We start from the raw sequence: 23,296 nt of genomic DNA on the forward strand, positions 1-23,296 counted from the left end.
GCACTTACAGTGCGGGAGTGCTCCTGATGTTTGGTGGCAACCTCTGGTCCTGGCACTGGGCTCCACTGGATGCAGCCTGGCTCCGTCCTCTCTGCCCCTCCCTGCAGGGATTGATGGCCGTGGGTGGGATCCCCCTGAGCTGCCCTTCTCCAGGCTGGGCAGCTCCCTCTCTCTCAGCCTCTTGTCATAGAAGAGGTGTTCCAGTCCTTTCACCATCCTGGTAGCCCTCCATTGGACTCTTTCCAGCATGTCCATCTGTCTCTTGTACTGGGAGCCCAGACCTGGACACTGTTCTCCAGGTGCAGCCTCACCAGTGCCGAGCAGAGCAAAGGTAATGGTGCAGAATAATGGTCCTTACTGCTACAGGTCAGGACTAGGGCTATGATGGGAGCACGCTGCTTTATGATTGACATGGAGAACTGCTAGGAAGAAGGCCTGGTGGGCCTGAACACAGGTGCCAGGTGGCCCAGCTTTTATTTCACTGGAAACCAGGTACTCCATGGGCAGCAATGTGGAGATATGTTCTCCATGTAGTTGTGCCCCTGTGGCTTCTTTCTGATGTGCCTGGGAAGTCCCACTAGAGCAGACTGCTGCGTGAGACAGAAGCCTGATACAACATCACTTGTGTGGGTGGAGTTTTACTGTCTGTGTTCACCTCTTTTATGTTTGTTTGTTTCTTTGTTTGTTTGTTTTCAGTTCAACTCTTATGTGTGCAAGTCTGCCTTTACTAAATCCTTTCCTTGTGACCTTAGGCAACAATCAAGCGGGCCTCAGTTTTCAGCGCTGAGCAAGAAGCGCAGGCGCTCAGGAAGGTCATGAAGGGCTTTGGTAAGTTGATCTCCCTCCACAGGTCAACTTTTATTTTTTCCCCAGTGCTGGGAATGGCTGCTCTGGTGATCTGTTAGAGGGAAGCATAGCTGCTTGCAATGCTCCACTGTCCTAAACACATTGCACAACTGTCCTAAAAATCATTGAAAAGTGGAAACAGAACTGCCCTTCATGTCCCAAAATGCAACTGCTCTGGTGGTGTGGGTCCTGGCAGCTTTGTGCGCATAGCTGTAGTCCTGGGGCTGTTGAGAACCGTCTGTGTAGGGTACTGGAGGTGGCACAAGAGCAGAGGGCTCTTCTGATTCTTGTGCAAGCAGCCTGACTGGCTTCCATTTGTTGGTTTCAGGCACAGATGAAGATGCCATCATTGGTGTCTTGACCAAACTAAACGTTTCCCAGTGTCAGCAAGTTCTGAGCACTATTGGCAGGGTAGGTGGTCTTCAGAGATGTGTGAACGTGGTTGTGTCACTTAGGTGAAAAGTGAGAAATGACCTAATCTCCGTAAGAGAAAGGTCAGCAGAGACTTTACCTGACCAGGGTTGTTTTGTTCTTGTTCAGTTCAGAGCAGTTGTTGATGCAAGGAAGGTTGGAGCCTGAAGAGAAGTGGTGAACAGCTCAGTTCCTTCTGTCCTCTTGGCCTTCTAGGGTTTGATTGATGACTTGAAGTCAGAGCTGAGTGGGAATTTTGAGAGGGTGATCATTGGGATGACTCCCACCACCATGTATGATGTGCACGAACTAAGGAGTGCTGTGAGGGTTTGGAAATCTTCCTTCTGTATTGCTTAAGTTCTGTCCAAGGATTTATTGCTTTGTTATGTATGTTTTCTTATTTATTACTAACTCTTAAAGAAACCTGGTTGCACGTCACAAGCAGTTGCTGGTATCTTAAATCTTGCCATGGCAATTCCCTAGGGAGCAGGAAAGATGAAGGTTGCCTGATTGAAATTCTGGCTTCTTGCACCAATGAAGAGATTCGTCACATTAATGAGAACTACAAGCTTCATAAGTAGTGTGAAAGGCCAGGCCTTGTCCTGCTAATGATGATGGCTGGAGTGCTGCAGTGATGCTGAGAGCCGTGGGCATGGTTCTGTACTTAGCTACATTATGGCTAGAAAATGTGGGCAGCACCCAGGTGGTGGCCCTGCTCCTAACGGATGCTGTGTGTGTGTTCTTGCTAGAATCTGGCTGCTCCCTTGAGGATGGCATCTGACACATCTTCCATGTTTCAAAGGGTCCTTGTGTCCCTGACAGAGTGAAGTGTGACTGCCACTGGGGCAGGGGGGAGAGGAGCTAAGAAATTTGATTGGCAGCACAAAGTAGCAGGTCTTGAAAATGGTAATAGCTGTGGTAGGCCAATTAGAAGACTGCTAGCAATGAAAATGAAATATTTCTGAGGGACGGTCTGGATTTAGCTGAGAGTGCTGCAGGAATGATAGAACGTTTGTGCAGTATATAAGGAGCTTGTTGTTGCAAAGCGTTCTTTTGAATCTGTCATGGTTTTATGTTTTTTGGTTTTCAGTATTCTGCATCGAAACATCATGTAGTGTGCTGGAATTAAAGTGTTAATGCTCCAATTCCAGGTACCTGTCCCTATACATTACAGAAGTCATGGATCTGACCCTTCCGGGTGGGGCGGGCTCTTACTGCCTGGCAGTGGGTGCTGGAGGTGCTTTCCCAGCCGTTCCAAGCTTTCCAGGTTTGACTCGGTCTCAGGAACTCTCTCTCCTATCTTATTTGATTTATTAGTCTCAATTTCAATTAGATTGTGTTATATTGTGTTATCTTGCATTCCGATATCATAGTAAAATAAGTTTTCCTCCTTGCCGCTGTTTTTTTTAATCTCCCTTCCTTCCTTCCCATTTTGTGGGGCCGGGGGGTGTGGGGGGCAGGGGCCTACTGCCCCCTGTCACAGGCATAGATTGATCTAGTAAACTCCGTGTTAACTCTCTGACTTTCTGCCATGGACTCTTCCCCTTAGTTTTTGATGGTAGTGAGGCATTGCTGACAAGGACATAACAGACAGCATTAAATCTGAGGTGTCAGGAGACCTGGAACATGCGTTGCTGGCTGTGCGTGAGTGCTCTGCTTTAAAACGTTGTCTACAAAGTGATGTAATGATGAGAGGTGCTGTGTCTTTCCTCGAGTGGCTGTTAACATGGCAGACATGGTTTGTCTTTGTTTATGGGCACAAAGCCAGGCTAGGTGGGACTTGGAGCACCCTGGTGTAGAGGGAGGTGTCCCTGCCTATTACAGGGGGTTGGAATTAGATGATCTTAGGGGTCCCCTCCAACCCAAACCATTGTATGATTCTATGCTTTACAGACCCAGTCAGGTGAGAAAGCTATCTTGTGCTTTATGGTACAGTGTGCTTGGTCATAGGGTGCTTTGGCAGCAGAGGTTTGCTCCCAGGAGGCATGAAAGCCTTCGTGCAAATACTGCTGTGCACCAGGCACAGAGACGTCAGCTCACAGCACATCACTGACTGGATGCCTGCACTGCAGCTGCTGTTTGTTAACCTGGAGGTGCATCTTGACAGAAGAAACACCTGCACCAAGAAAGTGCTGCAGCTTTGTGGAAAACCTCCTGCTTTTACTGACCGTAATTCTCTTGTTCTTGTCTCTCCTTAGAGTAAAATGCATGCGAAAAAAGCCTGCGTGCTTTGCTGAAATACTGTGTGATTCCATGAAGGTAAACATGGAGTAAGATTGCTTGCTTCCTTCTTGCATTTTCATGCTCGAGTCAGCAGCATCATGGCAATCGTGAGATGGAAGCTGCAGCCAGTCAGGAAACTGGCTTTTCTAGGAAACATCAGGCTTTTCTGCACATCAGGGTAGTAGTCATACTCAGGAGCAAGCTGCTGCTAATGGATCGCTCCATTAATGCAAAATTGCTGTAATTACGAGCAGCTCCTGCACAAGACTGGGCACTGACACCTTTGTGTCTGTGGGTGATTCTCCAGCACGTTCTGTGTTAGCTGCACGGGGCTGCTTTCCTTTCTAGGGCCTGGGAACAGACGACAGCACTCTGATCAGAGTGATGGTGTCCTGCTCTGAAAAAGGATCTTTTTAGATCTGCTCTTCTTACCTGTATCCTCTCTTCTGTTCTGCCCTCTTTCTTCTCCCCTCTTGTTCATCACTCTTCTCCCCCTTACAAGCTCCTCTCTTCCCTTTTTCCTTTGTTCTGCTCAATCTTTTCTCTCCTCTCCTTCTCTCCTCTTCTCTCCTCTTTGTTGGCAAGAGGACTCCGAGCTCCCTTGCTGGTGCGGAGAGAGAGGCTCAGACTCCCTTGCTGGTGCAGAAGGAAGGATGAAGGACCTTTACTGAAGATGCTTACAACCTTTTATACCCGTGCAACAGCAACTTACATGTAGGAAGCAGAAGCCTTGTGTGTGTTTATGTCTGGCTCAAGTTACTGCTAAGTTTCTTTACTCATTAGCAAGATAATGACTTTCTTTATCCCACATCTCCCCCTTTGCTATTAAGAGAAAAAGAAGCATGGTTCAAAAACAATCCTAAAATTAGCTAAACTAAAATTAATACACTGAACAAGGATGGGTTCTTTAGAAGTATAAACAGCAGTCCATATTAACCAGTTCCAACGATTCCAATTCTTATGATTCCTTGGTGACACAGTTGACAAAGTGCGTCTTGTCGCTGTGAGTCCAAACCACTGATGAAAGTGCTGTGGTCATGTTACAGCAGATGATGAGACGGATGGCCAGACCCCCCAGATTCGCATGAGCACCCACTGGACACCCCAGGACTCCTCTGGGACATCCCCAGACCCTTCTGGATGACTCCAGGACCACTCAGACCCACATGAGAACTCCCTGGACCCTACCAGACCCTGCTGGGCCATTTCCAGATCAGCCCAGGGACTCCTCAGAGCTCTTGGGCCCACAGTGGGAACTTCTAGATCCTTCCATGGTGCCACAGGACCAACCCGGGGACTCCCTGGACATCCCAAGGTCACAGAATCACAGAATCGTAGGGGTTGGAAGGGACCTCCAGAGATCATCGAGTCCAACCCCCCTGCCAAAGCAGGATCCCTACACCAGGTCCCTCTGGGATATCTCCAGACTCTTCTGGTTGAGTCCAGAAGAGCCCCCTGGAGCCCCCAAACCTCTCTAGGATGTCTCATGCAGATCCTTCTGCATGATTCCAAGGGGGGATAAGAGGGGATAAAGGAGGGTGTGGGTGGGGTGAGAAAGGGGTCAGTGGGACTTTTTTGGACTGGAAAGGGGGGTTGTGTGGAATCTAGGGGGGGAAGGTGTGAGTGAGTGGGACTGCTGTGGGGTGGAAAGGGGTTCTGGTGATGGAGGGAGGGATGGAAGGGAAAAACTGGGGAGTTGTGGGGAGCTTCTATAGAGTGTAAAAGAAATAATTTAAAAAAATAAAATATTAAAAAAAAAAATAGGAGGACTCTGGGAACTACAGGCCAGTGAATTCTCACCTCTGTGCCTGGGAAGATCATGGAACAGATCATCCTGGATGACATGCTTGATCACATGAGGAAAGGGCGTGTGATCCGTGACAGCCAGCACGGCTTCACCAGAGGAAGGTCATGCTTGACCAATCTGGTGGCCTTTTATGATGGAGTGACGGCATCGGTGGACAAGGGAAAGGCGACCGATGTCATTTACCTGGACTTGAGCAAGGCCTTTGACATGGTCCCCCACCACATCCTTCTCTCCAAACTGGAGGGATGTGGATTTGATGGGTGGACCACTCGATGGATAAGAAAGTGGTTGAAAGGCCACAGACAGAAGGTGGTCATCAATGCCTCCATGTCCAGGTGAGGCTGGTAATGAGTGGCTTCCCCCAGGGGTCTGTCTTGGGACCGGTGCTCTTTAACATCTTTATCAATGACATCGATGACGGAATCGAGTGCACCCTCAGCAAGTTTGCTGACGACACCAAGCTGAGTGGTGCCAGTCGACACGGTTGAAGGAAGGGATGCCATTCAGAGGGACCTCGAGAGGCTAGAAAGGTGGGCCCGGGTGAACCTGATGAGGTTCAACACGGCAAAGTGCAGAGTTTTGCACTTGGGCCGGAGGAATCCCAGGCATCCCTACAGACTGGAAGGAGCGGTCCTTGAGAGCAGCCCTGTGGAGAAGGACCTGGGGGTCTTGATGGATGACAAACTTAACATGAGCCAGCAGTGTGCCCTTGTGGCTCGGAAGGCAAATGGTATCCTGGGCTCCATCAGAAGAGGGGTGGCCAGCAGGGACAGGGAGGTGATTGTTCTTGGTTGTTCCCCTCTTGTGAGGCCCCATCTGGAATACTGTGTCCAGGTCTGGAGCCCCCAGTACAAGAAAGACAGGGAGCTGTTGGAGAGGGTCCAGAGGAGGGCCACGAAGATGATCAGGGGACTGGAGCACCTCCCCTATGAAAACAGGCTGAGGGAGTTGGGCTTGTTCATCCTGGAGAAAAGAAGGCTGAGGAGTGACCTCATTGCAGCATTTCAGTACCGAAAAGGAGCCTACAAACAGGAGGGGAATCAACTCTTTGAAAGGGTTGATGACTGCAGGACGAGGGGAAATAGTTTGAAGTTGAGGGAGGGGAGATTTAGGTTGGACGTTGGGGAAATTCTTTACAGGTGCTGGAACAGCTGCCCAGAGAGGTTGTGGATGCCCTGTCCATCCCTGGAGGTGTTCAAGGCCAGATTGGATGGGGCCCTGGGCAGCCTGGCCTAGCATTAAACAGGGAGATTGGTGGCCCTGCATGTGGCAGGGGGGTTGGAGATTTGTGATCCTTGAAGTCCCTTCCAACCCTGGCCATTCTGTGATTCTGTGATTCTGTGATTCTGTAAAGGGGGTCTAGGGCAGAGAGTGGGGGTTGTGGGGGGATGACTGGGGGGAGGAGAATGAAGCTTCCATGAGTGGAAAGGGGGCCAGGGGGAAGGAGGGAGGGAAGAGCTGGTGGTTGTGGGGGGCTACTATGGGACATAAGGGGGGTCCTGTTAGGGAATATTGGGGGTCAAAATGGGGGAATGGACTCTAGAGGTCAGGAAGGAGGGCATGGGGGGTACAGGGGACTCTATGGATCAGAAAATGGGGTCAGGAAGGAGGGGGGCAAACTGAGGGGACTGGGGGATGGTAGGAGACTATGGTTCAGAATAGGGGAATTAGAGTGGGGGTATTTGGGGGGACAGGGAATTCTTGAGGTCAGGTAGAGGGGACTGGGGGGGGGGGTGAATCTGCGGGACAAAATGGGAAGACGTACGGGGGGGGCGGGAAAGGGGACACAAGGGATCAGAGTGGGGGACCGAGGAAGGAACGGGATGGGAGGGGGCCAGGCATGGGACCCTGGGGGTCAGAATGGGGAACAGGGGCAGACACTGGTGGAGGAACAACTGGGGAGGGGTGGACGAGGACTCCATCGATGAGAGTGGGGGAATTGGAGGTGGGGACAAGGGGGAGTGGAACCCCAGGGGTCAGACTGAGGGACTCCAGGGGTTGTAGGCGACCCGTGGTGGAGGTGGGGGGAAGGCAGTGAAATACCCTGGGTGGGGGACGGGGGGCACGGGGCCTGAAGCCTGAGTGGGGCTCGAAGGGCAGTGGGGGGTGAAGAAGACCGGGAGAGTGGGGGGACGGAGAGCCCTCAGGGATCTCCTGGGGAGGTGGGAGAGCGACTCGGGGGAGGGCAGAGCTCCAAGGATGGGATGCAACAGGCAGGCATCAAGATACTCCCCTCGATCCTCCTTCCAAGCGTCTCTCTATGCAATTATCTGGATATTTCCAACCATACAAACACCATAATCCTCAAAGGAAGAGGAGGGATTGATGTGGGGTGCTCTGTTCGGCAGCAGGGATTAGCACATCGGTTTAAGAACCAACGTGTGAGTTTAGCAAAAGGAACCCATGAGCGATAGTTCCGAAACTTTCCGTTTCAGCTTCAGGGGGAGAACAGCCTCGTTTCTCCTCCGGAACTTCGCACGGGGACACAAATGAACGCTTCTCCCTTCTGCCTCGATGACTGTGCCTCGCAAGAAGCCTCGATCCCCGGCGTTCGCTGCTTCGGAGCTGTTCCAGCCAGAACCGCAGCGACCGACCGCGAGGTACGGGGGTTTTCGCTCGGTCCCCTCACCCAGGATCCCCGAGACAACAGAGCGGCCGGGCAGCTCTGGCGAGAGCGGCTGACGCGGCGGGGACGTCGCCAGGGCAACGGCTCTGCATCCGCGCCCCCGCCGAGAAGAAGCCTCTGGGAGGGCAGCCTCGCGTCGCTGCCCACCACAGACGGAGAGGAGGAGTCGGGCTGTGAGGATCAGGCGGGCTGTTTCAGCGAGGAGAAACCGTAAGCCGCCCGTACGCGGGACTACACCGCAAGGAGGGTTGCGATCGCTGTCGGTGAGCGGTAAGTGCGGGGGCTCCCGTTAACGAGCCGGCAACGGGGCGAGGGCAGAGCCAGCAGTACCGGCAGCGGGGCGGGGCTGATCAGTCACACCCCATTAGGCTATCGAGTAGTGTTAGTGTGCCCCCAGATGGACCCCTGGGGGACAGCGCTGGTGACCGGCCTCCGCCGGGATGTGGAGCCACTGACAACAACCCTCGGGCTTCCACCATCCAGCCAATTCTCTATCCACTCGAGAGGCTGCTCCTCAAATCCATCTCTCTCCAATTAGAGATAAGGATATGGGGCGGGACCATGTCAAAGGCATCACACAAGCCCAGGTGCATGACATCAGTTGCCCCTCCTTGGACCACCAGTGCCGGCACTCCCAATGTAGAAGGCCACCAGATGGCTCAGGCACGATCTGCCCTTGGTGAAGCTGTGCTGGCTGTCTTGGATCGCGTCCTCATCTCGCATGTGTCTGAGCATCTCTTCCAGGAGCATCCACTCCAAGATCTCCTTGCGCTCAGAGCTCTGCCTGGCAACCATCTGCCTTCCTTTCCCCTGTTCTGGATTTCCCTTCCAGCTGTGTTCCCCGTGAAAAGGCAAATGGTTTCTCACTGTACAGCTGTTCCAGTCAAGCTTAATGTGGCCTTCAGACTGCCAGCTCAAATCTTTGTCTCAGTGCTGTCAGACAGAGAATGTAAATGTTCCCCTTGTGGACGGCAGTGTTGGTTTGAAACTCCCTGCCTACAGTTACAAGCAAATCCACCTTTGCAGAGCTCCTGGCAATACAGTTCCCAGCTGCAGGCAGGAGTGCTCACAAGCCCTCTGGGGAAAGGAGAGGCCTTTCAGAAGCCCTCATGTTCCCTGTGCCCCTGCCTGCTCCTCGTCCCCACAGAGCTCCCCTGCGGTTCTCCCACGGAATTTCTGTTGCTGGGAGGGAGCTATGGGGATACGAGGGGACACATCAATTCTTCTGCACAGGAAGTGTGCACGGCCAGCAGAGATGGCTGCCGTCCTGGGAATCCGCTCTTGGAGAGCATGGGCCTACCGGGCCTTGGGAGCAGCTCTTGTTGCCACCCAAACTCCTCTCTCAAAGCACGGCTCCATCACATTAGTTGATGGCAACAGACACGACACCAGCAGACCGACTGGAAATAAGGCCAATTTATTTTTATTGGGAGTACTGCGTCCAGGGCTGGGGCCCCAGTACAAGAAAGACGCAGAGCTTTGGATCGAATCCAGAGGAGGGCCACTAAGATGATCAGAGGGCTGGAGCACCTCTCCTATTGAGAAAGGTGGAGGGAACTGGGCTTGCTTAGTTTGGTGAGGAGAAGGCTCCGGGGAGACCTCATTGTGGCCAATTCTTGAAGGGAGGATATAAAGTGGAGGGGGAACGGCCGTTGACGAGGCTGGATAGTGACAGGACAAGGGGGAATGGTTTTAAACTGTGGAAGGGGGGGCAGAATTTGGTTAGATGTTAGCAGTTCTTCCCGCGGAGGGTGGTGACGTGCTGGAACAGCTTGCCGAGAGGTGGGGGATGCCCCATCCCTGGAGGCGTTCTAGGCCAGGCTGGATATGGCTCTGGGCAGCCCGGTCTGGTGGTCGGCGACCCCGCACATAGCAGGTGGGTTGAAACTAGACGACCTTCAATGCCCTTTTCAACCTAGGCCATTCAATGAGTCTTTGATTCTATGATCTTCCATTCACAGGTGGAAATCTGGACAGCTTCCCAGCCCCCTTGCCGAGAGCTCCACCGCGGTCACCACCGTTGGCTGCACCTTCCCCTCTGGAGCGACGCGAGCATCGAGCACTGCAGAGGTGAAAAGAACAGCGCACGGAGCGTTACGGGCTGAGCGCAGGCAAGTAGTGCAGGCTGGGCTCCAGCCCGGCTCTCAGGATCTGCTGCCTGTGGAGCTCACCAGGGGAGCTGCCGCTTCAGCTCCAGCTTCTGCCGGTTTCTTTCCGCTGTGCTGGCAAAAGCCTCTTGCTGATGGAGGTGCGGCTCCAACCTTTGGAGCACCTGAGCCACTCGTGGGGAAAGGAGGCTGCAGCAGGAGGAGAAAGTCATCCCTTGGGCTCTGCTGAGCCCCCCTGCCTCTCCCCTCACCCAGCCCAGCATCCCCGTGCTGCCACGTGTCCCCACCCTTGCACCCCGCCAGAGTTTTTGGCCGGGCCGGGCCTGTCCCCGAGCTGCAGGGTCACAGCTGCCCGAGTGCCTCAGGCAGCCAGCAGAGCCCGCACACACTTACTCAGCATGCAGTGCCAGCTTGGTCGCTGTTCCCATTTTACTTCCCGGCAGAGGATCCACATCCTTCCTCCACCTCCTCTCCACTTGCTGTCCCCTGGGCTGGGCTGGAGGATGCGGAGCACGCATGCTCTGCCTGGCCATCAGCTGCCAAAGAGGAGACGCTGTCAGCAAAGTGGCTGGGAGCACGGGGCTGTTTCTCAGAAGCCCTCTGTCAAGGGCCCTGCAGCAGGCCCCGGCAAGCAGGAGACTTGGCCCTGCCAGCCCACGGCTGCCCGCCGCCCTTCCCTTCTCCCTGCAGGGCTCTCCCTGCGAGGTGCCAAGCTCTCCTCCCCAGGAGGAGCAGGCCAGCCCCTGCCATGCTGCACAGCGCCTGTCCCACTCCCCACCCCCTCAGTCCTGCTGAGCTCGCAGCCTGGCTCTGAGGATGGCGGCTGTTGCCAGCAGGCTCGATCCCTGACAGTACCTGGGGTGGACGCTGGTCCGCCCCTACGCTCCAGCCTTCCCACGCCGCCCTTTCTGCCCGTGCTTGCTCTACTTGCTGCTGGTGCATGGGCCACGTGCGGTCTACTTCTTTCCACAATGCAGACACTTCCCGGAGCTCCTGCAGAGACACAGCAGCATACAGGATCAGCCTCAGCCCCTGGGACTTTCCTTCAGCTCCACGCTCCTGCTCCTCGCCTCTGGCAGCCGGTCAGCACTGTTTTGTCCCTGAAGGACCAGGGGCCCTAAAGGCAGGACGGGATCCGCAACTTGTAGCAAACGTGGCTCAGAGGTCGTATTCCACTCTCATGGCCCCTGCTCAAAATCAGAGTGCTGTGGCAGGTGGCAGGCCAGGAGGCGAGAAAAGATAGGGAAGGTGTGCAGCACCCTCCATCTACTGAAGAGGAGCTGAAGGAGCAGGTAGAAATGTGAAATGATGGCACCCCAAGGGCTGTGCTCCAGGTCACTGCACACACAGAGGCTTTTGCTTCCCTCCCTGTGGAAGCACTCAAGGCCAGGCTGGGTCAGGCTTAGAGCAACCTGGTCTAGAGACAGGTGTCCCTGCCTACAGCAGGGGATTGGAACTAGGTGGTCTGAGTGGCCCCTTCCAACCCAAACTTCTCTATGATTCTACCATTCTGTCATTTGTGCAGTCTCAAGCAGCACAGTCCCCGTAGCAAGGCAGGGCCGGTACCTGCAGCACCCTCTTAGACTCCTCTGTGGCAGGGAGTGCAGTGCTGGTCTGGGCAGGAGTAGATGCTTCCTTCTGTCCCGCTGTCTTCGTCCCGCGGGAGCTGCCTGCACATGGCGGGAGCGCGCTGCAAACAGACACAAGAGGAGTCTGCAGGAGCCCAGGGCACCTCGGTCTCCCCCCGTGCTCCCACAGCCGTAAAGATGGGCTCCGGTGCAGTGCGGAGAGACCCCTGAAGGGAGAAGAGCTTCTGCCATCAATGGGGATCAGCATTCAGCTCCCCCAGGGATCGGGGGCCAGGGTGGAACATGAAGCTGGTGTGTCTGCCTTGAGCAATTGTGCCGCGTGCTTGCCATCCCTGGAGAGAACGGCTCCCACTGGGACACGTGTGTCAGGAGCCTTTCTGGGTGCTGAGAGCTGGCAGCTCCAAAGGGGAGGCTACTCCTACACGAGCACACGCATCTCCTTCTTCTTTTCACCCAAGGCTCTCACCTGGCAGAAGGCTCCTTCACCACGTCTTGCTGCCTTGAGCTTGGCTTGCGCTGCAGCAGCATGGAGGGGGGAAGTGTCTTCCGCCTCTGCAGCAGCCTGCCGGCAGAGCCCCCTGGAACCAAGACAGAAAGAAGTTCTTCAGAGCAGCCCCACGGACACAGCACGTGAACCTGGATCCGGTCACCCGGCACGGGACAGGGCCCACCTCCCTACAGCTGGGACCCGTTCCCTCACCTCTACTCATCTTCCGCTCTACTGCAGCTTTCTTTTCCGCGGCAACCTCTGCTCTGCTCTTTTCCACAGTGAGCTGAAACCTGGAAACAAAGAGTGACAACCCTTGAAGAAGGATGACTTCCTACCCCACACAGTTGGTTGGCAGTATTTATCTATGTGCTATGCAAAGCGTGGCATCCTTTTCCTTCCTGGCCACGCCAAACCAGCACACGTAGCCCAAATTCCTCTGCACGTGCAGTCCATTCTCTCTGATGAGAATCGGGACAGCTTGGGCACCAGTAACACAACCATGATTCCCAGGAGCCAGACTTTCCAGGATTTCTACCCGACTGGATGCCGAGCACGGAGACCCAGCAGGGCACGTCTCAGAGGAGGAGGTGGGAAATAAGCCTGTCTCCTGGCCAGCTAAGTGCTGCAGAGGAAATGCGCTCACCTCGGGAACACCCGGATCCCATGGGCGGTGGTCTCTGGCCCGAAGTCAGCAGAATCTTCTGTCCAAAATCTCTGCAAAGGGACACAGACCTGCTGGAGGCTTGCCAAGGCCATTTTTTCATGGCTCTTCTTGACAGGAAGCAAGCCTGGCTCCCATGCCAAGAGAAAGCTGCTCTCCACCAAAGCCTCTTCCGTGAACATCAGAGCTTTGTTCTGCTCTGAAGGAGCAGGATGGCCAAATAGAGAGGCTGTGCAAGAGCACTGCCAGGCTTTCTGCAGGGGCAGAGATCCAGGAAATCTCTTTGCCAGTGGAGAAAGCCGTGGGGACAAGCATTGGACTGGCCTGCCACATCCAGGCTGGCCAGCAGTGATCTGATGGCGCACCCTCAAAACCTCCTCAACTTACAGTGCGGAACAGAGAAAGGACGGTGGCATTGCTTTCCAGCGTTGCAATGCAGCTGCAGAAGAACCTCATGAGGAGGAAGTCGTCTTGGCACGTCATAACGCCAATGTTCTTAAAGACAAATGAGACGGGCTCCCTGTTCCTCAGGAGGTGACAGTATAAGAGCACACTCTCTCGCACGCAGCGCAGCACCACGTTCAGCGGGACGCCGGAGGCTCGCGAGAGCTGCCGGTAGTTGAGCGACTCAATCTTGACATCGTCTGCAAGGAGAAGGCACAGCCTCACTGCCACAGCAAGCCACATTCCCATGCAACATGATCTTGACCAAATCCCATAGAAAAGGTCTTTCGGAGAAACAGCTCTTGAGCTGTGGTTCCTTCGGGACGAACTCACGCTGTACCCCGAGCTTTGCAGACAATTCTCTGCTGCTCCCGGCCATTTCCAGAGAGCAGGGATAACACACCCAGCCAGACGTGGGACAGGAAGGGGAAGGTGGCTGCTGCCTTCTCACCAGGGATGATGTCGTTGGGAGACTGGAGGTCCTGCAGCCACAGCACCCCGATGTCCAGCTGGAAGACAGGCCTTAGCACCGAAACTGCCTCTTCTTTGCTGTGGAATTGCTCTCGGACCCCAGCAAAGACCCCAAGCCCCGGAACCAGGACTCCCTGCACGGGGAAAAGACAGAAAGGCTGACGAGTGTGTACTTTAGGGGCGGCAAAAGCCACAAACATCAAGAGCATGGGGTCACTGCTCTCCGCCCTCCCCACTCCTGATGGACAGCAGGGTGAGATGGGGCTCTCCGGAAAGCTTTGGAAAAATCTGTGATCCCTGCAAGACAGTCACCTTCGCATAGTATTTCCCAACATCCTTTGGCTAGAGAAGAGCCCGGGCATTTACAGCACAGGGCTTAAGCCTGGGACTTATTCCCAAGGACATCCTTGGCATAGGGCCAGAAAAAATCCCCCACCCATTTCTCCCTTGGCTCTCCCCGTTCTGATCACAGGGCAGAGCAAAGCCCCTGCGTGTGCCAAACGTTTGCTCAGGGCAGCTCTGGCCTTGGGTTTCCCTCCCAGTTGGCCAACAGGCTGCTCTGGGCACCCGGCTTGGGCTCAGCGTGCTGCTCAGTGTGGTACTCAGGGAGGGACTGCTCTGTGAGGCCCACACTCTTGGCGGGACTGAACCTCTCTCCAGGGCAAGGGACACCAGCATACCAGCCCACCTTGTCCAGCTTCATCTGTTCCAGGATGTAATCAGACACGGCATCCCAGACCGCCACAATCTCTGCAAAGGAAAGAAAAGACATGTCATGCTCCAGGACAGCCTCTTCACAACTGCTTGGCAAGCTCCTCACACAGACAGTGATCGATACAGGCACACGCACACACCCCAGAAAAGCACCGCCATGGCTAGCGGAGCTGGGCTTTGCTCTGATTTCAGCCTTATTCAGGGCCCCGAGGGGAAACGGGGACATAGGAAGCCTGTGGGACACAGGATGCCTTTCCTCCCAGAGCAGGAACCTACGGAAACACCTGTAGGTGTGTTCTCCCAGGGAAACCTGGTCTTGGACTGCCCTATCACAGGGGACTGAGCATGCCTAAAGGAACCTGGGGGCTCTGGGCAGCTCTACTATTGGGACCTGGCTGCCACGTGGTCCCCAGAAGAGCTGGACCCTTGGGCAGGGCTCTTGCAGCAGCCCCCAGCCATGCCCAGCCAAGCACAGAGAGCAGGAGCTGAGGCTTTGGACAGCTAACAGCCCCGTGCGATGCCTTGGGAAGGGAGTCCGGAAAGCCTTACCTTTGGTAGAGAGTTCCAGCAGCGTTGGGAACGTGTAGACCAGCTCCGAGCTGAGGCTCACAGTCCAACAGCCTTCCATGTCGCTGGCCGACAGCCCTCAGCTCAGAACTAAGGATGCCCTCCACAAACAAGGCTCCTCAACCAACCAACAATTCTCCGCAAAGTGCCCCTGCTCCTCCACGTGTCAACAAAGGTCACCCAGTGCAGCCTTGCTGCCCCTGAGCCAACTCCTGACCGCAGAAGGACAGAGCCCCTGAGCAGTGCTGCAGCAGCGCCCAGGCCTTGCAGGGAAGTGCTGGCACTGATGCTGCCCTGTGGAAGATCTCCTTGTGATGCAGCGCATCGCACTGTGACATCAGCCCGGGTCACCTGGAGCTCTGTTGGGTCACTGGCATGGAGAGGAGATCTCCTCTTCCAGGAGGAGTTCCAGTTAACTTACTGAATTCTGTTATGAAAGAACGCAAGCCTAACTTTAATGGCTTAGTAAGAGAAGTTGTTTCACGTCTGCTTAATAAACAAAAACCTGTGCGTTCACAGGCACACACACACCTCACGAGGTTGAAATATCATTATTGACAGTCACCGTGGTTTACTCGGCAAATGGCACGAGAACTTGCCACGTGTCATACAGGCTGAAGCTGGTGAGCTGCTGGCGACGCACAACGATGATGACACTGCATCACGGCTGTGCCACGCTGATGTCACATGTGGTCTCCTCTGGTGGTGGCACAGAGTTCACCACCGTGTGTGTCCCCGTCCTCGTGGCAGGCAATGATGGGCACCAGAGGGCTCCAGTGTCACTGAGTCCGGCTGTAGGCAGGCCTGGAGGGGTGACAAAGGACAGCAAGAGGCTCAGAGACAGCACGGTGACAACGCGGGGCCACCAGTGCCTACCTCTGTGTGGTGATCACAGCACAGGGAATAATGTCATCCAAGGGATGGTGACACACGAGTGATGGCGACACCGGATGACGGTAACAACAGTGACAGCCAGGGATGGGGACACTGCATCACGGCTGTTCCACATCGAGGTCACCCTGTGTCACGGTGTTACCTGAAGACAGTGACACTCGATGACACCCAATGGCATCCAGTGAAGGTGATACCCAACGATGGTGACACCACCAACCCCATGTCACACCCCACGTGTCCCCCAACTGTCCCCAGCCCCCCTCCCTGTACCCCTCCTCATCACCTCTTCAATGAGGATGGCACCGCGCTGCAGTTGTGCCACCATGGCAGGGGGGACAGCTTGGGACAGTCATGGACAGCCAGGGTGACAGCGACACCAGGCTCCAGGAGCTGTAGGACGCTGATGGGGCTCTCGAGGTAAACGGGTTGGTACGGCCCCAGATTCCATGGTTACAGTGACAGTGTGGACTTCGGGACAGGCGGTTGTCCCGGTGCTGGCATCCGGTGCTGGGACCGGGGGGGGGGGGGGGGGGGGCAGACAGGTGGACCCTGGGGGTCAAAACGGGGGAGGCACAGAGGGGAGGGGTGGGCACCTTCGGCCCAGGGAGCCGAGCGCGTTCCACCGCCGCCTCCTCCTCTCCCTCCCTCCCTCCGCCGCTCGGGCGCGTAGCGCTTCCCCACGCCGCTCTTCCTTCCCTCCACCCCCTGCCGCTCCTCCCTTTTCTCCCCCCGGCCCCCTCCGGGCCCCGTCCTCCCTCCCCACCGGCTCCGCTCCCTCCCCCGGCTCCCGGGGGTCTAGCCGAGCTGCCCTCCCCCTTCACCGCCCCTACCCGGCACCGCGCCCCTTTCCCCGGGCCGTGCCGGGGATTACGCGCAAATCGCCTCGGCCTTAACCCTGTTTGCGGCCGCTCGGGCTGTCGGGGAGCTCCCGGGGTGTGCGGACGGCCCTTCTCCGTTGCCCCGGACCGGACCGGACCGGACCGGCGACCCCCGGCCCTCATCGAGCGACCTTCGAGCTCGGCGCCCCCTAGACTCGCAGGAGGGGCCCGAGGGGGTGAGAGCATAAAGGGCAGCCCTACTGAGCAGCCCCTTGCCCCCACTGGGGGATCTGGGCTCAGCAGCTGGTCCCGCGTATAGGGCGAGCACTGCGATGTAGTCCTTCGAGGCATGGGTCGGGACGCGATCCGTGGCTGGGACGTGGGCTGGGACATGGGCCCTGCGTTAAATGCAGAGCAGAGATGGACACCGTGTGCATCCGTTCATGGGGGCACCACGCCTTAAGGAGCAGCACATTTCTCTGCCCTCCACCAAGCCTTTTATTGACACACTGAGTGTTTACTTGGAGGCTTCTCAGTTTACGAGTTACCAGCATACCCTTGAACCAGCATACCAGCCAACGTCTCATGGCTCTTCAAGTGGAGCTCATGTCTCCTACAAACTCAACCCTTTCACTGATTGTTTTTTTCCTCTTGCTGTACAACAGCAGGGTATGTGAAAGAGCAGAATTTCAGAGGAGATAGGAAACAAAGCTCCATCACCACGTGAAGCCACGCTGTTCTTTTCTCCAGCATTGCTGTGTTGCTTTCGTTCCAGCCTGCCCTTTTGAGTTCACAGCTGCCAGGTTTGATCACAGAAAGTAATCACTGGGTTGTCTACTTGGTAAGTGCAAACATCAGGAAAGCAGTTGGAATTCACAAGAATAGAAGAAAGGAAATTGCATTGCTAATATTTAAAGATATAGTCATTTTCTTTGTGGTTTTAGGCTTTCATACAGAGCATTGGGATACTGCAAACTGAGGGTAGTTTGCAAAAAGTAGCAATTTTTGCCTCTCCTGCCCTCCCTCTCAGTAAAAAGGTGAAGTACCTTCTGTATTTTATTAAGCCTACTAAGTTAAAGTGGTGCACCACTAACTCAAGCCCAAAGAAGTGCTGCAGTGGTATAGCTCATCGGGAGACTGAAACTGCTGCAGCTCTTCCAGCAATAGAAAAAAGAACTATTTTTGTTGACCGGGAGTTTATGAGTGGTCTGTTGTTGAATTGCTTTTGTTGAAGGGTTGTAACCTCAGAAGGGAGCAAGCCAGATGACTGACAGCAGGTTACTTTTTTGATGATGGTGAGAAATTGCATGTGGTTGTCCGAGGATGTTTGGTCTCCCTCCCTTTACCCCCAGGTGAAAGATACTGCTAAGGAATACCATCCTACAAAAGCCTGTAGACTAAGAATTGGTGTCAGAGTCATGTTAGCTCCCCTACTTACCACGTGATGCACTGGATAATCACACGACTGCTGTTCTGTATCCTTTGACATCATCCAGCCTCTGTAGCCATGGCCATGCTTTGTGGCAGAAGTGGTCTGCTATTAAATATTTGTCATCCTTGCACCCTGCTGAACCACAAAAGCCAAAAACAAGAAACAAGACTCTTATTTAAGCTACTTCTTCAGCTCCAGCCCTGTACATATTCTACTACCTTAAAGTTCAAACCGGTTCTTGGTGTCCCTTTTGCCCCATTTTTTATTTCATATGCCCTAAATCTTACAGCTGTGACTAGATAGATAGACAATTTTGTTCACCTCATTTCATCCCCTGGAGTTCAAAACTTAGTTTCCATTAGTGGAAAGCTAGTATAGGCCCCTGAAGACTACAACAACCTACTTAAGCTTAAGGTATGTTTCAAGGTCGTGTTGGATAAGGAGGAAAGAAATCAGCTCCTACTAGCTAATGAAAACTGGAATGTCATTTCAGATCAGGCCTGCCAGTTTGGGCTCCAAGATGCCAAATTTGTTTTTTCACTTCTTTTTGTTCAGGGGATAGATTCAAACCTGCTGACAAGCCTGCCCTTAGTGATTTCCCCTCATGTGAGCTTTGCTCACCCTATCTGAGAGCCCCATTTTACAGAGACCAAGGTCTGTGCACTGCTTGACAGAACTAACTGAAAATCACAGGCCAAGTACTCCTCTAAAAACATGTAATTCTGTCAAAGCAGACATGGAATTTGAGGACAGGTGTCAAAACCACAGGATTATTTATTTATTTGTTTGTTTATTTTTAGGGGCATGCTGCTGTGTTTGCAGAGGGGCAAGAGAACTGAAGGCAAGGGAACTTAAGTTGAGGAGGTGCTGCCCACTAAAATAAACCATGGCACCTGTCCCCTGAAGGAAGGGGGTGGTGGTCTGGGAGGAAACCTTCCAGAGGTCTACGGTTGAACCAGATGATATTCATGGCCTTTTCCTACCTTAACGATTCTGTGAGTCCATAATTCAGAGAGCAATCTTCACAGCTGGCCTGGGAGCAGGAAGTGAGCATATAGCTGGTCTGCCAAACTGCATCAGAACATCTCCATGAGGGGAGATGGAGTTTGTTTCATTTCATCCTGGTTTTTTGACTTCGTTCCAAGTTGTGTTTTTGTGTGTTGTTTTTATTTTCTTTTCCTTCAAGTTTTTCCACTTAGTCTAGACGTTTGGGTTTGAATTTCTCAGTAGTCCGCTGTATACGCTGCGTTCAAAGATGTCTCATATCCTTCTGTCTCTTCTGTTCCCTGCCCTTAATGACTCAGTGAGAACTGGATCAACAGAGTGAATGCTTCATTATTGACTTTTTTTTTTTTTTTTTTTAAACATGAAACGCATTGAAAATAGTAACACATGCCTGCCTTCTCTAAGCAAAATATTTTGGCTGTGTTGGACACGCTGAAACATACAGATTTTGAATTCAATGCAAATGTTTTGTTTAGACATTGACAACAAAACCCCCATCTCTTGAAGTACTTCCATTCTTCATGGAAAACAAACAAACAAACAAACAAAACAACAAAAAAGCCTTTCCATTGAAGAACTTGCCATTTTCTTTCCCTAAATTGAGGCAGGAAGACCTTAAAACAATGATTTTTCTTCATATTTTTTTTTCCAGCATTGCCTTCAGCATGTACCATATAAAGAATATATGCTAATGTTCATCAACTGATGCTAGCATCAAATTTCCTTCTTTTCTTGGCACATAATACGCACGCCTACTTTGAGTAAATTCTTCAAGGAAATGTTGCTCATTCTCCTCATAGTAGATATGCCAGTTGGATTCTTTTCTGTTAAGTAATTTTGGATGACATCCAAAGGTAAGGTTTGATCAACGGGGTAACTGGGTAGTTCCTGCCAGACAGATAGGTGGTAACAACCCACAGGAAATGGATTACAAGCAGAGAAAAAAGCACTTAGTTTTCAACCCTTCAGAGAGAGCCAAAGTAACACAATGGGTTAAGGAACACATTTAAAACTAACGGTATGTTTTATTATTGGCCAAATCCTGATACCTGTCTTGAAGCCCGCTCCTTTCTCTTTGTGAGGGCATTCAGACAAAATGCTGTAGAAGTTCTGGATTTCTCCCACTTCACAGTGTCTGTTGCTTGGGAATATTTCGTGCAAGGAACCTGAAAAAATGCTTTCGCCCACACTTTCTTCACAGACTTTTTCCACCTTGTGCTTTTTCTTGTCGTTATTATTCCTCTTGTTACTGTAATTGCTGCTTCTGTATGTATCTGTACAAGACAGGATGCTCTTAAACAGTTCCCCACTGTTTTCAGTGTCACAAGGTGGAAGTTATTAATGCAGCTGGCAGGAATGTGTCTGTTGCCTTAGGGAAGGGCTGCAGGAAGCAAGAAATTGCAGTGAGAAGAAAGCCCTGCCCTCAGAAAAGAATTTCAGTGAAGGACCAGCAGAGGTATGGAGGGACAACCCACCTGCCACTTCATTGCCTTCTTCTTGTTTTACTTCCCCTTCTCAGTATTTTTTCTCAGATGTTAGCATCTCCTACTTTCTCTGTTGTTCTACTGACTTGATTCGGAGATATCTAGCAGGAGGTTGATGTGTTTCTCATTCAGTATTGTCAGGGCATTAGGAAAAGTATTAACAGCAGGTTGTGTGTTTATGGCCTCAAGTTGTGCCAGGAAGATTCAGATTGGACATTAGGAAAAATTTCTTCTTCAAAGGTGTGGTTAGATGCTGAAATGGGCTGCCCAAAGAGATGGTGGAGTCACCTTCCCAGGAGGTGTTCAGAAAACATTTAGATGTCGTACTGAGGGACATGGTTTAGTGGGGAAATATTGGTGGTAGGTGGATGGTTGGACTGGATGATCTTGAAGGTCTTTTCCAACCTTGGTGATTTGATGATTTGATGATGATGAAGAGGACTACAGTGATCAGAATGGGGGAACTGGAAGGGGGAAAAAGGGGAGGGGAGGCGCAACCCCGGGGGTCACACAGAGCGACGGGGGAGGCTGTGGGCGACCAGTGGCGGGGGGAGGGGAGGAGGGCAGTGAAATACACGGGGCGGGGGAGGCGGGGAGACACAGGGCAGCTGCCCCCGCCGAGCGGAAGCCCCGAGCGCCACAGAGACCCCGCGGGGCCAACGCAGAGCGGCACGTGGCCCCCAGCCCCCTTAACCCCGGCCCCGCCCCGGTGCCCCCCCCGAACACCCACCTGTAGAAGCTGAGGCGGCGCTCGGAGCCCCGGGGTGCGCCGCCCCACTTCCGCACGGCCGCCTCCTCCTCGGGTCGCGGGGCTGGTGACGTCACCCAGCGGGGACGGCGCGGCGCACGCGCTGAGGCGCTGTCGCCACGGGGACGCCATCACGCATGCGCTGTCGCCGGGGGGGCGGCTTTACGCGCTGCAATGAGGGAGGGCGCGCCGTCTCCACGGCATCAGATGGAAAACGGCGCTTGGAGACTGCAGCTGCGGGGCAGCAGCTCAGCACAGCGCTGCCGATGACTGGAGCCGAGCGAGAAGCGGACTCCGCTGGGCCGGACTCCGTGCCGGGCTCGAACGCGCCTCGATCCGCGCGATCGCTCCCTCTCTTCCGGGGCTGCCCGGCTCAGCCAGGAGCCGCTCCCGGACACCGGGCGGGTCCCGCCTCTCGCGGTCAGCCGCCGCTTCTCGCAGCCCGGCAGCGCCTCGCCGCAACGACGGAGGACGGCTCGGTTCCCCCTCCGAGGACAGCCGGATTCTGACGGGGGACGGACGGGGCCGGCGGCGGTGCCCCCGCGCCGCCTTCCCCCGACCGCGCGGCGTCCCCGAGAGCGGCGGCGGGGCAGCGGAGCGGCGGAGCTCCGCTTTCCCCGCACGGAGCCCCGCGGCTCCTCCATCCCGCCGGCGCCATCGGCATCACCATGGCGGCGGCCCCGCGTCCGCAGCCGCCATTGGCGGAGAGCCCGCGCTCGGCCCCGCCTCCTCCGCTCTGCCATTGGTCGGTGCGCCGAACGGGGCGGGCGCTCCGCGCGGGGTCCTTTCCGTCCGCGGGCGCGCCGTCATTGCGACATCACCGCGCGCGTCCCCGTGGCCCCAGCCCGGCTGCCCTCGCGATGCCTGCCGTCGTGCGCCCGCTCCGCTTCCGGGGCCTCGGCTGCGGCTGCGGGAGGAGGGCGGGGACGTGGGGGACCTCAGCGAGGCCGGGCCCGCCCCGCCCCGCCCCGCCCCGCCCCGCTCCGTGCGGGCCTTGCTGGAGAGCGGCGAGCGCGGGCTGGCGGCCGCCGGCAGGTGGGGGAGCGGGGCGTCCGGGCGGGCGGCGCGGCCCGGCGGTGGCGTGGGGAACCCGCTGGAGACGAGCGGCTCCGGGGCACCTTGGCGTCCCGCTGCAGGCGGCGGTCGCGGTGCCGGCCCGAGGCCGGCGCTGTGCGGGGCGGGGCTGAGCGCGGGGCGATCAGCGGCTGCTGCTGCTGCTGATGCTCGGCCGGCTTCTCGGCCGCCTGCGCAGGGCGCTGCTGGCTCGCGTTCAGCCGAGCGTCGGCCCGCAGCTCCGGATCCTTTTCCTCCACGCGGCCTTCCGGCCGCTCTGCCCCAAGCCCGCAGCGATGCCTGGGGTCGTTGTGACCAAAGTGCGGGACCCGGCGCGTGGTGGTGTTGAACCTCGTGCCGTTGGCATCAGCCGTCGATCGGCCTGACCGGAGCCCTCTGCAGGGTCTTTGGAATCCTTAGGCAGATTATAGGCGGATGGCGTAGCTGAGGGGCGATGGGAGACAGGGAGGGGAGCATCCTGCCGTGCCACCGGCAGCCCGGGGACCACGTGCTGTGGGTGCCGGCACGAAGCTCCTCCATCCGTCAGCACGGGAGCTGCGGTTCTGGCTGCAGCGGCAGGAACTCAGCGCAGCCCTGCAGAGAGCGGTCCGGCAGCACGAGAAGAAGATGACGGCCGTGGAGTGCGAGAGCCTCAGCAGCGTCTGCAGCCCGCGAGGAGCTGAGCGGGGCTGGGAAGGGGAAGCTGTGGGAGTCCTGGGGAGGGACTCCCAGAATAGCAGCGTGAGTGGCAGGATCAGCTGCTTCCTCCTGACACCGTTTCCTTTGAGAAGCCAGTGCAGAAGCCAGTCCGCATTGTCACATCTGTGGGGTTGCACAGAACGCACAGGCATGGGGTAAGTTTAGGTTGGATATCAGGACAAACTTCTATACAGTAAGGGTTGTTG

At 55.0% G+C, this 23,296-nt stretch overlaps 1 protein-coding gene across 15 annotated transcripts; it reads right to left on the minus strand.

Moving 5' to 3' along the window:
* Nucleotides 1–9,320: 9,320 nt before the first annotated feature.
* LOC149911916 (uncharacterized) lies at nucleotides 9,321–21,905 on the minus strand. 15 transcript variants are annotated; one of them, XM_090133005.1, is made up of 16 exons: nucleotides 21,321–21,905; nucleotides 20,582–20,691; nucleotides 18,108–20,487; nucleotides 16,135–16,358; nucleotides 15,489–15,993; nucleotides 14,365–15,405; nucleotides 13,657–13,810; nucleotides 13,149–13,405; nucleotides 12,744–12,814; nucleotides 12,311–12,390; nucleotides 12,077–12,188; nucleotides 11,588–11,711; nucleotides 10,877–11,014; nucleotides 10,415–10,557; nucleotides 10,085–10,210; nucleotides 9,321–9,975 (listed from the first exon to the last, which is right to left on the minus strand). In XM_090133005.1, exons 6-16 carry the CDS (start codon nucleotides 14,614–14,616, stop codon nucleotides 9,855–9,857), a joined length of 1,578 nt encoding a protein of 525 aa, XP_089989131.1. In that variant the 5' UTR covers nucleotides 14,617–15,405; nucleotides 15,489–15,993; nucleotides 16,135–16,358; nucleotides 18,108–20,487; nucleotides 20,582–20,691; nucleotides 21,321–21,905; the 3' UTR covers nucleotides 9,321–9,854. The 15 variants fall into 15 exon arrangements, with proteins under 15 accessions (XP_089989131.1, XP_089989128.1, XP_089989133.1 ...); XM_090133002.1 differs by having other exon boundaries at nucleotides 20,582–20,853; XM_090133007.1 differs by lacking the exon at nucleotides 21,321–21,905 and having other exon boundaries at nucleotides 18,108–19,411; nucleotides 20,156–20,487; nucleotides 20,582–21,292.
* Nucleotides 21,906–23,296: the final 1,391 nt, after the last annotated feature.

This window comes from Phasianus colchicus, unplaced genomic scaffold, assembly GCF_987193195.1.
Source record: "Phasianus colchicus unplaced genomic scaffold, bPhaCol1.hap1.1 HAP1_SCAFFOLD_51, whole genome shotgun sequence".
Classification (NCBI taxonomy): domain Eukaryota; kingdom Metazoa; phylum Chordata; class Aves; order Galliformes; family Phasianidae; genus Phasianus; species Phasianus colchicus.